Source organism: Helicoverpa zea, chromosome 17 (genome assembly GCF_022581195.2).
Source record: "Helicoverpa zea isolate HzStark_Cry1AcR chromosome 17, ilHelZeax1.1, whole genome shotgun sequence".
Classification (NCBI taxonomy): Eukaryota; Metazoa; Arthropoda; class Insecta; order Lepidoptera; family Noctuidae; genus Helicoverpa; species Helicoverpa zea.
In genome coordinates, this window is record NC_061468.1 from 7561068 (window position 1) to 7579685 (window position 18618).

At 33.9% G+C, this 18618-nt stretch overlaps 2 protein-coding genes across 5 annotated transcripts in view; one reads left to right on the forward strand and one right to left on the reverse strand.

Moving 5' to 3' along the window:
* LOC124638035 (semaphorin-1A) overlaps positions 1–18618 on the forward strand; it is a 317825-nt gene that overhangs the window by 49938 nt on the left and 249269 nt on the right. The gene's annotated exons all lie outside the window — the stretch shown is intronic.
* On the reverse strand, positions 461–2621 carry LOC124638039. The gene is made up of 3 exons (XM_047174830.1): positions 2576–2621; positions 2173–2252; positions 461–789 (listed from the first exon to the last, which is right to left on the reverse strand). The coding sequence occupies exons 1-3, from the start codon at positions 2591–2593 to the stop codon at positions 552–554; spliced, it is 336 nt and encodes a 111-aa protein (XP_047030786.1). The 5' UTR covers positions 2594–2621; the 3' UTR covers positions 461–551.

An 18618-nucleotide genomic window follows, 5' to 3' on the forward strand; every position in this document is an offset into this window, starting at 1 on the left:
GAGCACGCGGGTGGGTATTTTGCTTTGGTACATGCGCGAGTCGCTGGTCCTGCACGTTTTTAAAAAGCATGTAACCTGCGCATGTGCAACTCAACATGCGCAAGCTACTTGCACCGTGTAGACGCACCCTTAAGTTACTAACTAAACTGTAGCTAAAAGCATGTAATCTATTAGCTGTCTAATGACTCTGGTGTTTATATGATTCCAGCTACATAATTTGAGTAACAGCTATGAATTAAAGTCACTAATTATGAAGTAAGTACACAAATAAGTGACGAATATTCAAGTACTAAGTTCTTTGACCTACTTCTTACAGCTTAGATAAGTCTAAAATAATAAGAATAAGAAAAAATACCCTATTGTAACTTAATAATAGAATATTATTTTGGTAAGTTTTAATATTCGTATCTAATTACAAAAGAGGTATATAAATTCACACCAGCTTCATTACTTTTACATCCGAATAATTCAAAAACTACGGATACAGTTTTTTTTTTTTACAATTTTCAAAGATTTACTACCCATTATTTCTACAACTTAATTAAAACCAATTAATGCCACGATGAGAACGAAATATGTTCTTTCACTGGCACGAAGACTGGTTTCTCAACGTGTACGGTGTGGTGAACAGGTACATGCACAGTTTGTACCACGGGCAAGGTCTTGATGATAGGAACTTCTTTGATGATGGGTACGTGTTTGACGATGGGGACCTCCTTGATTACAGGAACTGTTTCGACATGGTGATGATGTAGGGTGTGTACTTCATACGGCACGTGAATTTTCACGCTGGAAAATAAAATAAATATTTTTATTTATACAGTTATTACAATATTAGAATTTGCTAGACAATTTGTTAGTTTGCAATACAGCACCTACTTACTACGTTTCACATTATTTTGGATAGCAAAATTTCGGGAAGTAGGTACTCTTAAGTGCATAAATGTGTAGCTTTTTCGGGATGAACTTGTCAGAAACGCTCGCGAGACTTTGCCTAATTCTTGGTAGAAAAACATAGTCTACTTATCTACATTAACGGCACCCACAAAAGAATAAAAAAAATAGCTTAAAAATTAAAACGATTTTAATAATTTACCTGAAACTTTCTCCTGAGTCTAACAAATATACTGAAAACTGCATCAAAATTAGTCAGTCAAATGTGAGATAATATACAGGTCTAACCGGGGACCTCCTTTTTGGGAAGTCGGTTAAAAACAGAAGTCCTGTCTTTATGACTACATTATATTGAACCTAACACCACAATATATATTGTATACTGATAATGACCTCACAAGCACATAAGCAATACACACACCATATACTACATAATTAGCAGGAACATCAGTACATAACTCATGTCGCAGCTGCCATTAAGCGTTATGCCAGCAATAAATCTGATAGATAGACAGCCGGCGATATTATCTGAGTTATCAAGAAAATCCTAAATATACAGCGAGAATAATCACCGGGGAAATGTGTATGGGAAATGAGAGGAATTGACGGAGTAGGTTTTTGTTCTTATAGGCTTTTTGTGATAAATTGATGGGTAAAGTAATTGTACGTATTCACATTTAATAGCTTAGCAAAATAATAGAAAAATCAGTAAATACAAGCTACAACAAAATACTAGGTAAAGTGGATAGCGGTGTCAGAAAAGCGTCGGGTCTCGATCTAAGTATGTGCAGTACCTACCTAATTATTTTAAAAGCATTTACAATTGAATAAAGTAACTTAAACGAAAGTTCAGTGAATAAAGTGGTTTTCGATCAAAATTGCCTACATTAAAAATTGCATACGAGATATGCTTGAAAAAACAACCTTTCATTTTTAAGTCAGGAAAATAAGCTACTTATGAAGATAAAACGTGATAAAGACAGCTTTAAAAAAACAAAAACATTATTTTAAAACAATAATCTGTAGTTAATCAGTTATTAACATAAAATAAATTGTTACATTTCAGAGATTATTCGGGAAAAATATTCCCAAATAGTATGATTTTATTTTATTTTACATCTTCAAATATAACTTTAAATTTTTCCGCAAGAGTGACGGGAAAAACTATAATGCTTGTTATAAATCTCTCCGATTTTAAATAAGGAGGTATTAGTTTTGTCTGTGATTTCGTCCTAGAGATAAATAATAAAGAGATAGATAACAAAGAGTTGTACTTACTGTGTTCTGTGAACGGGGTCGGGCTCTGGTACGGGGTTCGCTAAGCACATATGGCTTGCAACCACTACGGCCAGGGTCAACTGGAAATAATAAAAAACATTGTATAAATTATTTCGTATATAAATAGACGATTATTTTGTAAATAATTAGGCCCGTTAAAGAAAATTTACAAAAAGAAGTCGTTTCAAAACAAATAATATCTTAATTAGATAATACCCTTGCAATCATTCAATCGATTTAATGTTATACCTAATTATGTTGTTAATGCAATACGGCAACATAACAAAAAATAAAAATAGAGGAGAAAAAACTTTTTTCGGACATTTATTTTATCGGCTTTTTAAATCACATTTATACTAGCTTGATTTATTATCAATTAAAAGTAAACCAAACAAATACTCACAGCAATGTTGCGAATCATGTTGGTTGTGGCGTGTGCGTGTCACTGTGTTGGATGCGCGCGCGCAGCCTTTAATATGCACTGCGGTTGTGCAAGCTCCTGCCACCGTTACGGTTCCCGACTTGTATGTTACGTGTGATGACATTACGAGAGTTAATTCAGAACTATCGAGATAGATTTTCAGGTTTAAGAATTAAAAAAAAAAAACAATTGATAAAAAAAAAAATAATAATATATAACAATATTATTTATTTAATATTATTAATATTATTTATTTATTATATTTTATGTTTTATTTATAGGTATATATTTTATGTTATGTAGTTTCATCTTTGTTTTGTTTAATGTTGTGCACTTAATATTTTCTCTTCCCTATCGCATCTCTCTATCGCTCTAAGGTTTGCTGTTAGAGAACCCAGTTCTGGGTTAAGGTCGCCTTTGTACATGTTTTCTCTGTATTGTGTGTGTCTTTTAAATGTTTTTGTGTACAATAAAGAATAATATGTAATAAAAAAATTTGGTTAGAATTTTTTTTTTACCTAATAAAATGTTATATCTTTTATTATAAACCTAATCTACATATAAATCAAGAACAAAATAAAAAAAAAGGATTAAAAAATTGCGCTGATCGTAAACTCACGCGCATGTTGTTCATTCACAGTTTTTTTCCAAACAATTACCATTCAACATCAACTCATTTACACATTACCTTATTTGTCGCAAAACACGTCGAACGGCAGTGAAAATTAGTTGTGCCAATTAAATTGAATAATAAATGTGATTAATTAATTGTTAACTAGTTATGAAATCCCCTTGGCGTGGTACCTTACCTATTCTCGTATTCACGCTCGACCGGCGTTACATTAGTAATCCTTAGTCATTATTGATGAGTTTCACTAGTGTGTAAATGTTTAAGATGTCAAGGACCTGTAATTAGTGAGAAATTGTTATTTTTCTTCTATATGTATGTGTAATGTTTCTTTCGAACGCAATGTTTTGGTTGATCGCCGAACGCGACCCGTGAAGTGTGGTGATTTAGTGTCGTGTTTTATTCATGTTTCAATATGTATGAACATCAAATAAAACCATTTATTAAGAAAACGGTGAGTGTATTAACGGTATCCTAAAAATAGTATTCAAGTGAATACACAAATATTTTAAATATTTAATTAAAAGTATTCTTAAATTAACTGTATTTAAGATGAGAAAAAAGTAGAATGTTTTCGGTTATAAAACCTACCTATAAAAAAATCTAACCAATTTGTCATCAAAAGCTTTTCAAAATCACGATAATGTAAAAAAAAACACCAGAAAAACTGAAAAAGCGGCATTCTTTCTCGCAAAAGCGAGTTCCAACAAATAAGAAGTGGGTTGAAATCAAAATGCATCGTGTGTGGACTCGAACGGGTGCAATCAAGTGTATTTCCCTTGACACCTAGCCTGTGCAGGGGACTGAGCCATAGTCTGGCCGCTCTGTTGTTTTTCAAAGAGACTGTGTTCAGTTGCGATACATTTTTTATAGGTTGTGAATGACGTTTGAGAGATTAATGTGAATTATTCATTATTAGACTTCTTGTATGTAATATTTAAATGTATTTTGAGGGCCTAAAGGGATAAAGGAAACCTTTTTTAGTTGTTTTCTTTTTGGTTTAGGTCAAATCTGTCCCTTAACTGTCGCAATATTTCTTTAGATACCCAATTAGTTGTAACAACGTTACAACACACCACGGTGAAGGTTATCAGTAAAATACCAACAAAACCAAAACTTATGTATTTCTCGTTAAATATTACCATAAACACAACTTGTTTGTTGTCTCAACTTCCTTTGAATAAACACACAAACATCCCATAATCCTCCACATTAGTCAAGTTTCCCCTTAAAATAATACTATACCTACTAATTATATGGCCTATCTGTGTAGCTCGTAAAACCTCCGCAAGAGGTCCATAAGTCTCTGCTTTGAAGCCGCGATACTTGAGAGGCTTAGAGGTGTAATCCCCTCACAGGTCACTCATGACGTCACCTCACGGATTTACTTTTTTATTCCATGTCATATGTTGTGTTTGAACGAAGAAAACAATTTTATGTGAAAAGGAAAATGGTGGATCTTTTTGCTGTCGGATTGTTTGAGATCGGCATTTACCTATATTGTTTCCTTGTTTTTTAATGCTGGCAATAATGTATTCTCTTTGTTTTAGACTAGATAAAAACAAAAATTGTTTTCGTGATATTCGAATTTTAGTTATAATTTGTTACAGTTTTCAATAAACTGTTTATTAAAATTAGAAACAAAACAATTTAGCACTTGACACCTAAAATTAAGTCTTGTACGTAGTCGATTTAAAACAACTATTTTGTAGACTACTATTGCCATAGACAAAAAAGACACCCACTAAAAAGCTGTAAGTTCTTTCTATATTTTCCACGTCGACCATAACACGAATGACGCTCAGCACTGGATGGATACCTATTATATTTTATATATCAAAATGTTGAATAGGCTGAAAATAAATCAATATTTTTAGCACGGCTGCGTTCATATTTGGCGAGCCCGCCACAAATCATTCGCGGCACATGCCATGTATCGGCTGGCATTCATCTCGCGCGCTTTTTGACAGTTCACTGCAGCCGCCATATTGTTGTGACAGCGAGCGAATTTCAAAATTCTGTGTTGCAATATAAAAATTGGAATTGGTTTTACTGCTTATAGGATAAAAATTGCCGAGCTATTTTGTAGTTTAATTACATTTTTATGTGTTCTTAAACATCAGAACATTAAATTGAGTACCAATAGCGTCTCAAATTGGCTATAGTTTCTTTGTTATTTTTCGCAAAACAAGTTTGTTTTTTCATCTTGTAAGGTAAACGAAAGCGACCAAGCTTTTGCAGAAAATGTTTGTGAAAATATCCTAATATTTACTCAAGTTAGTTCCCCGTATTATACTACCGTCAATCAACTTGATGAACGCTTGGCATTCTGAATACATATTTTTATTATGTTTATCCTCAAAATAACGGGGTTTCGTACAAAATATAGCGTTTTACACTTCAGACGGGAAAGTTGTGTGGTTCTATTTTAGACGGGCGTGTAACTTAGCATATAATTTCTGTCAGTCTGTCTTTTTGATTTTTATTCCGCCCTTTAAATGTAACAGCAGTTTTTACTAGATAGCCTACAGTTTTGTTTGTAAATGTAATCATACACTTAACATAAAAAAAAAATGTTGTCTATAACTCTTATAAATTAAAAATGTTTACGAACCGTTTTTCTAATGAATGTCATTTAACCAACTCCTCCCTATTAATTGCAAAAAAATACACTATTCATCCATATCCTTCATTTACTAGTAAACCCACATCTGTTAGGTTCACAGGCCTTAATAGGTAGTTCTCAGGTAATAACTGCCTTTGTCCTAGGCTTAGTTTTAAACACAGGTATTAGTCTAACCTGCCTGGTTTGATCAACAAGGGAATTTGCATTTGTTAGAACAAATTGTTGGTGTTTCGTTAAATTGAATTACTTAGTAGTAGTTGAGATTTTAAGATTGTGAATTTGCGTAGCTAGGCAAAAGCTAAGAAATACTTCGATATCATGATAGAGGCAATTTGTGAGTGTTTGTATATGTATAGGTATTTATTTATTCACGCGAAAACGGTTGAACGGAGTTTGATAAATCGTGGCACGCATTCGCTTAAATATCACGCGAAAGCCACTTTTTAGCCTATCAGAGGTAGCTCCTCAAGATGCGGGTGAAAAGTCGGATGCTAATTGAAATACATATTAGGGCAAAAATAACAAGTATTTGAAAATAAGCTCGAAATGTGACCCCACATTCAAGAAGAATTTAAAATAGAATATGTTTACTGCACTCAAAATAAACGCTAAGTAAAGACATACAAGTACAAATAACTAGCAATAATATAAAATTTATTGCATTTGATCGTACAAATGCTACCAACAGTATCTAGTATATTACTAACTATTGCAATTAATTCACAGCATCGGCATAGTTTCAGTACTATTGCTTAACGTGACATCCACAGACTCAATATATGAGTTATTGCTTCTAATACATGCATTTACACATATTGTCATTGGAAAATAAACTCTAAAGTACTACTCATAAGGTTTAGTTTCGTACTGAAGTGAAGTTTGCAAATCACTCAATTGATTGGCGACATTCCTGAGCCAATAAACAAATGTTAAAGTTGAGACTTTAATATCAATTTAAGGACAGGAGTCGTTTAAGTTACATTTGATTGTAAGGGCGTCAATTTACAATTGAAACCATGTGACAAATCATCATGTCATATAGCCTTTGCCCAAGTATATATATTGAGTCATCTTTCCGTATATAAGGATGCAGCAGAGTACTAGTGTTTTACGTAGAGCTACTGCCAATCTGACTTCTTCAACCCTAACTAGGTAACCCTATACCCTTTGGTAAGACTGGTTGCCAGGCTTTCTGGCTTTTCTAAAGATTTTCAAAAAACAACCGCCCAGTTTAGTTAGTTTAGTAATTTATTTATTTTCATTCGCACATTACATTTTAATAGCTTTCGGTGGAGAAGGAAGAAATCTCCTATTGAGTAACTCAATTCCTTCAAGCTACTTAAATTCCAGTATACTCTTAACCCTAAACTAGTTTAAGCATTTAAAATGTATACGCACAGTTAGGTAGTATTACCAACAGTGATGTATTGGTACGCCACGCCGAAGCCAAATGTCACATAATAGATAGTGCAGGTTAAGCTTTACGGTTATATATTTTATATCGGCAGCTAATAGTTAAATTACACTTATATTTTAGCCTTTCGGGGCTATGGTCTTTTCAATAAAATAGATACATAGGTACCACTAATAGTTGTCCCTAGGTTTCACCCTAGTTCCAAAGTACTGCCCGTACAGGGATAAAATATAGCCTATGTTACTTGGGAAGAGTATTGCTTTCCTACTGAGAAATAATTTTTCCAATTTGTTCTGTCGCATAAGATGAACGAGAAATTCGAGTGGTTTTTACTTCCTTACTTTACTTTCTTGTTTAGACTAGTATAATGTCACAATTACTCCATTTGGTAACACATGTATAAGGTAAAACATTTACCAGCCATCTGTTTTTCTTCTACATTGAAATTACAACTTTATCTCTTTGAAATACAGTTGATATTTCCGTGTTAGAACAAAAAGGTGCACTATTCTAGGATTATGTAAGTGACTGGTGCCTTAAAGATATGCATCAACAACTGTTTTTTGTACTGTAGTACTGTTACAGCATAGATTTGTTATATAATTCATGTAATAGGGTAGGAAGCCACACCCTTGGAGGTATGCCAACTAATTGAATCGCTAATGTTCTTGTTTACAGTATTTATTACACATTAGTAACTATGCTGTTATCATTTCGTATGCTTTTTCAACTTAGTAGTAAAATAATAGGGTTTAACAATGAATTTTAAAATTACTATTTTTGCCCAACATAAAATAGCAATGTTTAAGCTTAGATAGTAGTCAAACGGGAACCTATCGACAATCAAAAAAATGTATATAAGCACTTTCATGACATCGATGATGGTATAAATTAAGTAAGGCATACCAATTGATAGTCTTAAATCTTTATTTTCTCAGTATGCTTTAAGTTTTTGGCGCCATCTCCCATACTAGTTACAGTTGGTAATGATATAATTAACAAGCAATTACGTACAATAATTGTGACAAAAAGCTTCCATTTCGTGCAGTTGGCTTTTATCCAAACGCCTTAGTGTAAAGTGCAAGATAACAATTGTCGTAGTAACAGTTATTACCATATTACTACTACGTGTAGCATCTGATAGTGCGATGTGTTCCTTCTTTATATTTATTTTAGCTTCGAGTGGGTAGAGGTCTTTAGAACGGAGAACAGAGAAATAATATGTATTGTACGCTAATATTATCTTTAGAGAGGTAAAGTTTTTTTGGTTTAACACACTTTTCTCAGGCACTCATAGGTACGATTTTTGCAAATATTTCAAGATTAAACAGAAATTATTATACATATAAAAAAATATTTCAAGGTTAGGTAGCTCATTTCTCGACAAAAGCTGCTTTATACTAAGGCGTATGGAAAACTTCATTAAACACGGGCGAAACCGCAGGAAAACATGAGTTACTGAATCTATATGTAGGTACATATACTTTGTTTGTTGGTTAGTTTACAGTGAATCCCAGCAACATGGAATAACAGACTGCCACCTGACACCTATAAACCAATTAGATACCCCGTAATACCTTACATGAAAAGGTGTTAGAATTACTCAGTGAGCTTCGAATTACTGAAAATGTTTGTTTGTAGTCGAGTTTATTTCAAAGATTACTGAATTAAATCAAGTTGTTTTGGTATCATGTTAGTTATAATTCCCACCACGGAGTAGGTAGCTGTGTCCTCCACTACGAAAACGGCAAGACCATACACAAATGTTTTTACTGGTCTACGCGCTTTAACAAACAGTAATTTGGTGTGCGAATATTACTAGATACGACTTCGATGGCGCAATGGTCACCATGCCGGACTGCCGAACCTGAGGTCCCGGGTTCGATTCCCGGTTCGGTCGACATGTGTGTGATGAGCATGTTTGTTGGCCGTGGTCTGGGTGTTACAATATGTATTTATCAATATGTATATATGTAGCTATATGGAGTTTATCAGTTGTGTTAGCACCCATAACACAAGTTAATTAATAACTTACCATGGGGCTAACCGACCGTGTGTGAAAATGTGTCCAGACATTATAAAAAAAAAAGATATATCTGCGCGTAACTACAACCCTTGATAATATGTTGGTTTATGAATAAAGCCTTGTTTTAAAGACAATGTTTGAACAGATTCGACTACCACTAAAAAAAATCTTCCAAGACAAGCATAGGGTCTTAACTTGTCAAATTGTTAAATACGTTTATTGTCAAAAACGTTCAGAAATCTTCTAAAAATATTCTTTCAACCTTTTTTCCACGGTCAAACTCCACCATCCTCCAACCAACCCGCTTTATCCCAAAGTTAAGCCAGTTACGGCCTGCATTATACCGTAGCACCGATCTCGGTTCTATCTAGCCATTATCATATTATAATTTGGCGGGAGCTAGGCGCGCGTAATATCATATTAAACACGCTTCCGACATGACGGAACTGCATTGCACGTTCATTAACGTTATTAAGGTTCAACAACTTAGTGATGTCAGCTCTTCATAAATCACTGGTATTGGAGGTGTGATGTCACGTGGTTGGTTGAGGTGTTGTGTTGCAAGTTGGTAGGGGGTTCTGTGATTGTTTGGATCCTCTCGGCATGGAATAAGCTGGCAGAAATAGAAATGTTGGTAGAAAGAGCAGGCCAGCACAAAAAGGAGTAAGTTATTTATATGATCGAATAAATCTAAAAATAAGAATTAATATTATCTTAACCTTACGCTTTATGTTAAAATACAGAGTAATATTACATGAGTATTTCAATTAACACCTTATCATCTCTCCGTCCTTAAATAAACTATTGTTTAACATTGAATTGCATGGATTTTAAACATTAAAAAAATTATATAAAAATTACTATAAAATTCCGTATTCCCTTTTCACACCATGCACTTTATCACTGCATTCTTAACAGAATATCTGAGAGAGCAAAAAGTAAGAATACAATTCAAATTTTTTCCCTAATTACGTATTCTCCTTGGTTTCTTTGTTAATGAAATGCATTAGATAGTCAAGTTTTGTTCGAAGATAATAAAACTTTTTGGCTCAAACATCGTTATTATGGTTAATCCCTGTTTTAATGAGTTTTTGTTGGGTGACGCCATTTTTTGTTGGCGAATCTTGATGTGTCATGTCGGATGTAGACTTTGTTAGATCAGATTGCGCTCCTAATTGTATTTTTTATTGAGTTCTTTTTAGGTATTATGTTTGAATACGGACTTAAAGATGTAATTATTGTGTCATTTGTGGTATTACGCGAAGGCTTATTTATATAATGGTAAATGACTTTACTGTGTATTAAATGAGGATAATAATGATTACATTTAAAAACTTAGGGTACAAACTAGAAGGGACTCTAACATGCTGTCCATCTTACAACCAATTAATCGAGGAGGTTAGAATTTCACCATTAAAATAAATAAACACTCTAAATAAGGCACTGAACTCATCAGAAAAACATTCAAAACTTAACCAAAATCCAACAACTTCCAAAACTAATTATTTAGCTAAAAACGTAAATATAAACGCGTGGCCGTAATTCAGCTGAATTATCTAGTACATTATTTAGGCTTTTAGACAGAGGCAGGCGTCGAGTAATTCGATATTAAACACGCGGTTGACAGCTGACGTGACTGGGGGTTTTGTCACGCGACTAGTGTAGATACAGCCTTATAGGGGTTTCAGACTATAGAGTACTATCTGTTGGCCCGCGGTTTTACATGGGAACTTCTTCCTGTGCAGTGATAAAATGTAGCCTACGTTGCTTTAAATAATTTAGCTTTCCAATAGTGAAATATTCTTCGATGATCATGACATACATCATGTGTAGGACGTCCTCAGGCACGGTGGAGTGATGACTTGCGCAAGACGGCTGGCAGGAGCTGGATGCGAGCAGCCGAAAATCGATCTCAGTGGCGTGCACTAGGAGAGGCGTATGTCCAGTAGTGGACTGCTATAGGCTGATGATGATGATGATGATGATCATGATATCGATTCAGTAGTTTCAGAGCCCTCAGAAAACAAACAAACAAACAATCATTATTTGGTTTATATATATCAAAATATATAGTATTTGTATATTTTTATTTCCAATAGACCTATAAGACCTCTCTCGAAACGTCAAGCTATTTCCAGTTAATAGTATAGGTAAGTTCGTTTTTAATATATTATCGTATAGGTGCCTATTGCTACTTGCAATTTGTAAGCGCTTATAAGATCGAACCTTTATAATTCCCGATCACCAGTTAGCTTAAACACACACGTGTACCAGCGTCCTTGAAATGCTAAACATTTCAGCTGCGTTTACACGTGCCCTATGTTTCGTCCTTCAACTGACGTGACTATATACGTAGGATAAAGCGTTCGTCTGTAATCGCCCTTAGAGCTGCCATTGTCTAGCATAGACAAAGAATAGAACCGATGTTCCTAATGATAATGGTTTTGCGTCAGAATGGCATAGTTTTACCTTGGAATTGGTCTGATATTGATGATTCTGATAGATAAAGCCATTATAGTCTAAAAATATAGAAAGTACATCGTTATGTATAATTTCGATAGTTTCAGACACAAAAATAGTAGTACACTGAAATAATTTTGTAAGCACTTAAGTTCAAAGAACCATCCATAATTGATGTTTTTATTCTATTTTGAGGTTCGTTTTGGAAAAATGTTTTTCGCTTCATCAAAAATTGTTGTAGTCTTGTTTATTTGCTATGTTTTCTCAAAAGGACGAGTAGAGTGATAAATGAATCTACTCACATTACACAAATACAAACATACAGCAGTTTAAATAATGTTTTATATTGACAGGCTCGTAGGCGTCTGTATGAGATCATCTCGCTACGTATTTCCCTAAGGCGACCCTTTAGACCCGGCTCGAATGCTAAGTAGGCAACAATTCCTATTTTTATTAATACCAACATCAAATAAAAATGGAAATATTGAACTCTATATATTTTCACATTTTTGTAACGGAGAGCTTGTTTTTTGCTATAAATAATTTTAATGTTAAAACTAGGTTTTTGTGAATGTAAAATGGAGTGTAGATTTGTGGTTATTGCACGGTACATTTCCTTTGTTGTGGTATTTAAATCTTTTTAACCGCAGAGAATATTATATAAATAAAATATCAAGCTGCGTGCTTTTGTTTGTGAGTTGTATGGGTTTGTTTGTGTGACGATTTTAGGGTTGCTGTAGGTTATGAAAATGTGTGAATGGTTGAATTGAGCCGTTTAGGCTGATAAAGCTGTTTTGTGGCAGCAAAACTAAAAACTCTTTGCTAAAGCTACTTATCTTTGTATTCAGTGGTGTACTAGTAAATATCGTGGTAATAAACAGACTTACTTTACAAAAACATAGACTATAATTACAGTATAATTCTCTCAACAGTAACAGACACCCCTTCTTTCCTTCACATTTTCTTACTTCAAACCAAAAAGTCTGACCTACAAAACGAGCCCACGATTTATGAAAAGATAACCAGTTTAATTCGGTTGACGTACAGAAATGGATCTAGGCTATCTAGATAGCGATGACCCTAGCTCGCGTGCATCAGACTACGTGCACTGCAGGTCTGTTGGGCGCGACCTAGCTGTCTGGTGGAAAGTGCTGGATTTATTCCAGCACTTTCCACCAGACAGCTAGGGTAAGAAAGACGGGATTATGTTGTTTATATCAAAGTAATTATCTTGTTATATATGTCAAGTAGGTATGTAGGTTCACTCAACACAAATGTGGATTTGTTTACGAATAAATAAATAAATAATAAATAAGATAAAAAAAAATCCTGACTTACCTATGAGGCGTACTGATATTTTTTGATGGAAAAGTTTATGATGACAGCTTGCTGATCATTAGTTGCTTACAAATTATCAAGTACCTACAAGTACTTAGTGTTGAGGTGTACATTGAGAAAAAACAAAACTAACTCTTCCAGTTCATACAACCCTGGTAATATGAAACTTTTATTATAATCAACAAAAAAGGTTCTAAAGGTTTCTATCTATTTTCACAGTCTCAATTAATATTTAATGTTTATATCGCGTGTTAAATTCACAGTAAAGTTATCACAGTATCATAAAAGAAAAATAAATTAAGTGATTGTCATGATAATCTGTGTATTTGATCACCATTGATATATATATTAATCTAGATCTTTATACAGCTTTACTCATGCTTTTGGCAGTTGAATTTATAATTACTTAAGGTATATTACGGGTTGGTAGATGCCAATATGGCGTCTACTAACATCATAAATCTTTTTTCTCTCCTAGCGAATAAAATCTAATCAAGTCAACTAGTGCACTCCACATTCCGTGAGCAACCCTTATAATATTCAAATAACAAACCACGGCATTCTAGTGCATCCTCCTTCATAATGACCTCAATTAACGTTCTCGTTCGTTCATTCACTTGAATTTTTCTTCGCCATCTTAATTTGTACGTGACGCCGGCAGTTAATTAGTGCAATTAAAAGATCGTGGCGTTTTGTTTTAGTACTCGTGCGAAGGCTTTTGGCTTTTGTTGAAAATGAAATTAGTCCTGAAATTGTTTTTGTTATTAGGATAATATGTTATGTTTGCATGCCGTGTAATTGTTGAATGAGAAGTGAAGAAAGATGGTACGTTCGCGGGATGTTCACTCACAGATGATTTTGAATTTGGAATCCACGTGGATCCTGAATTTCTGCAGTTAAGATGAGGGTTGCCAAGACGGCATATAATGCAGATATATCAATTCTAGTCTCTATCTTGATTTAAGACTAATTCTAAAGCAATTATAAGTTGTTATTATTGTAGGTTCTAGACGGAGGCAGAAGTCATATTTTGCATATACATTTATAGATATCAAAACCTAATTAGTTCTAATATAATGCATATATACATACATAGAAAATGACCTAATGATGGAGATAGATTAGGCAATCGATCACAATCAATCAGTCTAATAGATTAATGATGAAAATATTGCCCATCACATTACGCATACAGGCTGTTGTAAAGTGACATCTGTGCGACAGTAAATACCAACAAATTAATGTCTAGTCAAGTGAATAAATATCAAATGTAAAGGTATTTTGGAAGCATTGTTCCATTCTCCTTAAAAATACTAACTTTTCATAAGATGTGTTCTTTTACATCTTAATACAGAAAATCAACGAATTATTTTAGTTTACTTAGTTGCGTACCTGTCACTTTATGAAAACTTTAAAATGCACCATACATTTTCTCCACATATTTAATCAATATACAGAATGAATATGAATAATAAATTTTCATTTACGATAAAAATAAATACGAACCTATAAGCAAAAACCTGCGCACGTACCTACATAATATAACATATACCCTTTCATACATATTCCTGATAAAAATAAAAGTTTTCCAGCTCGCGTGCATATAAGTAATTATTATGCAACAGCCGGCCACTTGCAGTTATTTAGGTTAATTTCCACCCTTTTGAACTCAACGCCATCCGGGTACGTCAAAAGGTCTTTATTGAATTTCCTCACTGGAGAAAATTCTACCTGCATGAAGGTGTCACCTAAATACTTAAGTGGAGTGTGTGAAATAAGAGAACTCTTAGTTCAGCTTGTAGGAGTATAGTTGTAGGCAAACGTGTATTAAGTAGGGTGAATTGGGGGATAGCGGACTGGTTGAGTCTTATTTCATGTTATCCTTAATTTTTGGGTTAGTTTCTGTATTTACCTATCAAATACCTCAGGAACCAGAATTATGACTTTTGATAGATAGATTTGAGAAGAAATAACCTTAGCGAATCTTCTTTTATTGCCATAATATTCTAATTTTTGGTTTTGCCGTAAGTTAGCACAGTGACCGATTATGCTGGGCTTTTTACATTTCGGTTTCACACAGACATAAATAAGGTCAAAATTGTTCTCCCAATTTACAATAATACTCTCAAACCATACTTTAAGGAAACACACAGTATCATTACATGAAACTTTACCTCCAATTCGTTGACCTCATTCGCATCAAAACGATTCCGACTACAATCTAATGTTTCTTCTGCAGGTACATGCTTCTAACTTCGCCGGCTAAAACAAAAGAGGAGCGAGACATGCTTTTGTGAAATTCTTCCGCGCCCCGCTTTCTCACATACTATTGTATGCGTCGAGTTTTAGTCAAAGTTTGTGCGAACGCCCTATAATCTTGCATGTGCTTATTTCCCCTATTTGAGGTAAGTTAAGGATTGACGTGAGGAATGGAATTTGGGTAAAAAAAGATGGAAAAATTGATTCTTGGTTTCATTTTTTTTGCCTGAATTTTACATAATTATTTTTCTATTTAGGTAATATTGAAAACAACATTGCTGGGTCCTGTAACTCCTTGCTGGGACTATATGCGATGGTCAGTTTGGATAAATAAAAGCTGTGCTTCCAAAAATAAACCTTTGGCTTGCAAGAGTATACATAATACACAAAATAAATGATAAACTAATATAAGCTATACGGAATAAACCTTCACTGAATATGATCATCAACATGAATAAGCAATTTAGTAAAATTGTGACTAATTTCATATCTAACGAAACCAAATTACCAGGTATTGCGAATCGGAACTATGAATATTGGCTTATTTTGAATTTAATAACATGACCCTCTATTAAATACATGAATTAGATAAATACAAGGCAGACGATTACTTGCAATAAGTAGTTCCTTGAGAAAATCTTACGGGAATTGTACGGGAACAATGATCATTTTTCAAATATCTTAAAGAAGCTTAAACACAGTACTTTTACTTAAAACCTTCCTTATTCGTTAAATGCATGGCGCCTATACTAAGCTGCTTACCTAACAAAGCCACTTCAAGTTAATTATGTCGACTAAGCATACATCATAAGTCCCCGTAATAAATCCTAAGGCATCTTACACTAAACACGCGCTCGTTGCGTTACATCACGCCGTTTAAGATAAGGCTATAAAGTTTATTGGCTTTATTACGCCTAAGGTTTCGCGCAAAAACCCGACCTAACCCTTACGGAAGCTACCCTAATCAAAACGACACATGTCTCACAACACCTGCTGAACAATTTTGTATCATATCCGTCTAGATATAAAGCTGCAATTTGTATGATAGGTTGGCACCCCACCGCGGCTTCACGACGACATCTTTGATGTGCACCCTCTCGCCTCGAGCAGCCAGTCTTTCATAGATAAAGTGCATTTCGATATTAGAAGTTTCAAACATAGTTTTAAAGTGAAATTTACGGTATGAAATTGTTTTCTTCGTTCAAAGAAGAACGTGTTGTGACCCGAAGGAATCGGGTACAGGGTGTATAATAATTCTACTGGTTTTTTATTTGGCATTTGAATGGAATTTCTTTGTGTAGCTGCATTGTGAGTGGCTTTTGATTTCTGTGCAGTATTTTGTGCCTGTTTCATGTTTGTTTAGAAATTGATTGTGTTTCATAATCTTCAGTTATTTTAAAATTAGAGTTTGTTTGGCGTTTTTGTTTTAAAAGTCAGTACGGGTTTTTTTATATTCTTCTGCCTATCTTAGAACTATTATCCAAAATCGCTAAATCCATAGGATAACAATCAATATTAACAAACACATTCACAATCAAACAGATCCAACAAACACAATTTACATCACAGAATTAGTTTAACTTTACACAATGCCATATAAAGCAACATGACCGCCAAATTATATAGCACTCAGAAACTGATTCGAACAATACTATACCCACTTAGAAATTACTATAGGAATGTTTTAACAAGAAAATTGACCTGTAAACTATGTAGAGGGCTGTAAGGGTTGGGACACAAACTCGGCAACTAGTTTACCATATTGTGATTACTCCGGGGACTAAGTTTGGCCGTACGAATGTTAAAATGGACGCTAGTGTAACACAGGGATATTGATTTGTGGATGTTGTTGGGTTGGCTTTAAATCTTGTCTTATGTGGCTTGAGTAAATGAAATCACGTATTTAAGATATTTTGTAGATATTTTAAACTACTTCATCTATGGAATATTTTTTATTTGAAGCTTTTATGTATTATAAGATGAAATGAGTATGTCTTGAAACCTCCTTTTTATCTGACTTTTAGTAAAAAGTTAGTTTATTCTGCATTCTTCTTAGATGCAAGGCATAATTTTTATGGACCCTTAGCATAAACGAATAAAATTACTGAAAAAAAAAACATCCTTAAAAATATAAACGTTTCAATAGGTAGGTAATATGAAGCATTATATAATATATTCGGAAAACACCAAAGTATCACCTGAATAATTTAAAGAAGCGTCTAAATAAAAGTCTATTCCAAGCAATGGTTACTATAATAGTCTTCACGACGAATAACTAACGACTCGGCCAATTATTTCATTTAAATGCGTAAGTCACAAGAACCCAGTTTAAATTCCTATACGTTGCAATTTAGGGCTATATCTATATATTTTAATATTCGTATGTATGTTCGTATTAATGAAACTACGTTTATTTTTATGTTATCTCAATCTCAGTTTTATGTATGTCTGATTAAATATTGGTCTTGTGATTGGAAGCTCATCTTAAGAATTGGTAATGGATATCGAGAGCTTATAATGTTTTTAGTAAAGTACTTCGACATATTTGTTGAGATACATAAACTAACATAATCACCCCACTGAAGAATGTTTACTACAGTTATGTTTACAAATATTCGATACGAAAAAAAAACATTGCATATTTCAGCAAAGTAATGAAACTTTAAATCTTTTACTATTCTTTTAATCCTTTAAAATCGGAACCGCCAGCGCTCGCTTATTCGAATAAAAATTCGGTTACAATTCGAATTCCGATCCACAGATGCGATGTGTGTATTCGTCACATTAGGAAGTCCCACCTGATCCAATCCCAGTCGTTTCTTCACGTCAGCAATGCACAATATCCTCATTCTATTGTGTATATTAAATGTAGCGAGCATCGAGTACTCGATTCGTGGGAATCGGATTATCCGATTATTTGTAAATGCGGATTCGCGAATGATTCGGATCTAGCTGAGCTCACTCGTTATGTCGTGACTCTATATTTTATATTACATTTGAAGAAAAGGCGTATTGTTGGATCTGTATCCTGTTTGGCTATTGGATTGTAACGTGAAAGGCAAAGCACGATGAAACATATTCGTGTACCTATAGTTCATGTAATTTATTGAGGGAAAGAAGCAAAAATTGCATAAGAAAAAAAACAGGGATGCATGAGAAAGAGCAACATAACACTAGGAAATAATGAAAGGGTTTGGGGGTGTTGTCCTTTTGTATTTTTTACGTGAAAAGTACCAATCTAGTTAGCCTAATATAAATAAACGATTCTGATTTT

Excerpts from the sequence above, each read along its gene's own strand:
- LOC124638039 (XM_047174830.1), bottom strand. Across the intron at positions 790-2,172 it reads GACCCCGTTCACAGAACACA|CGTGAAAATTCACGTGCCGT; the intron begins GTAAGTACAACT and ends TTTATTTTCCAG.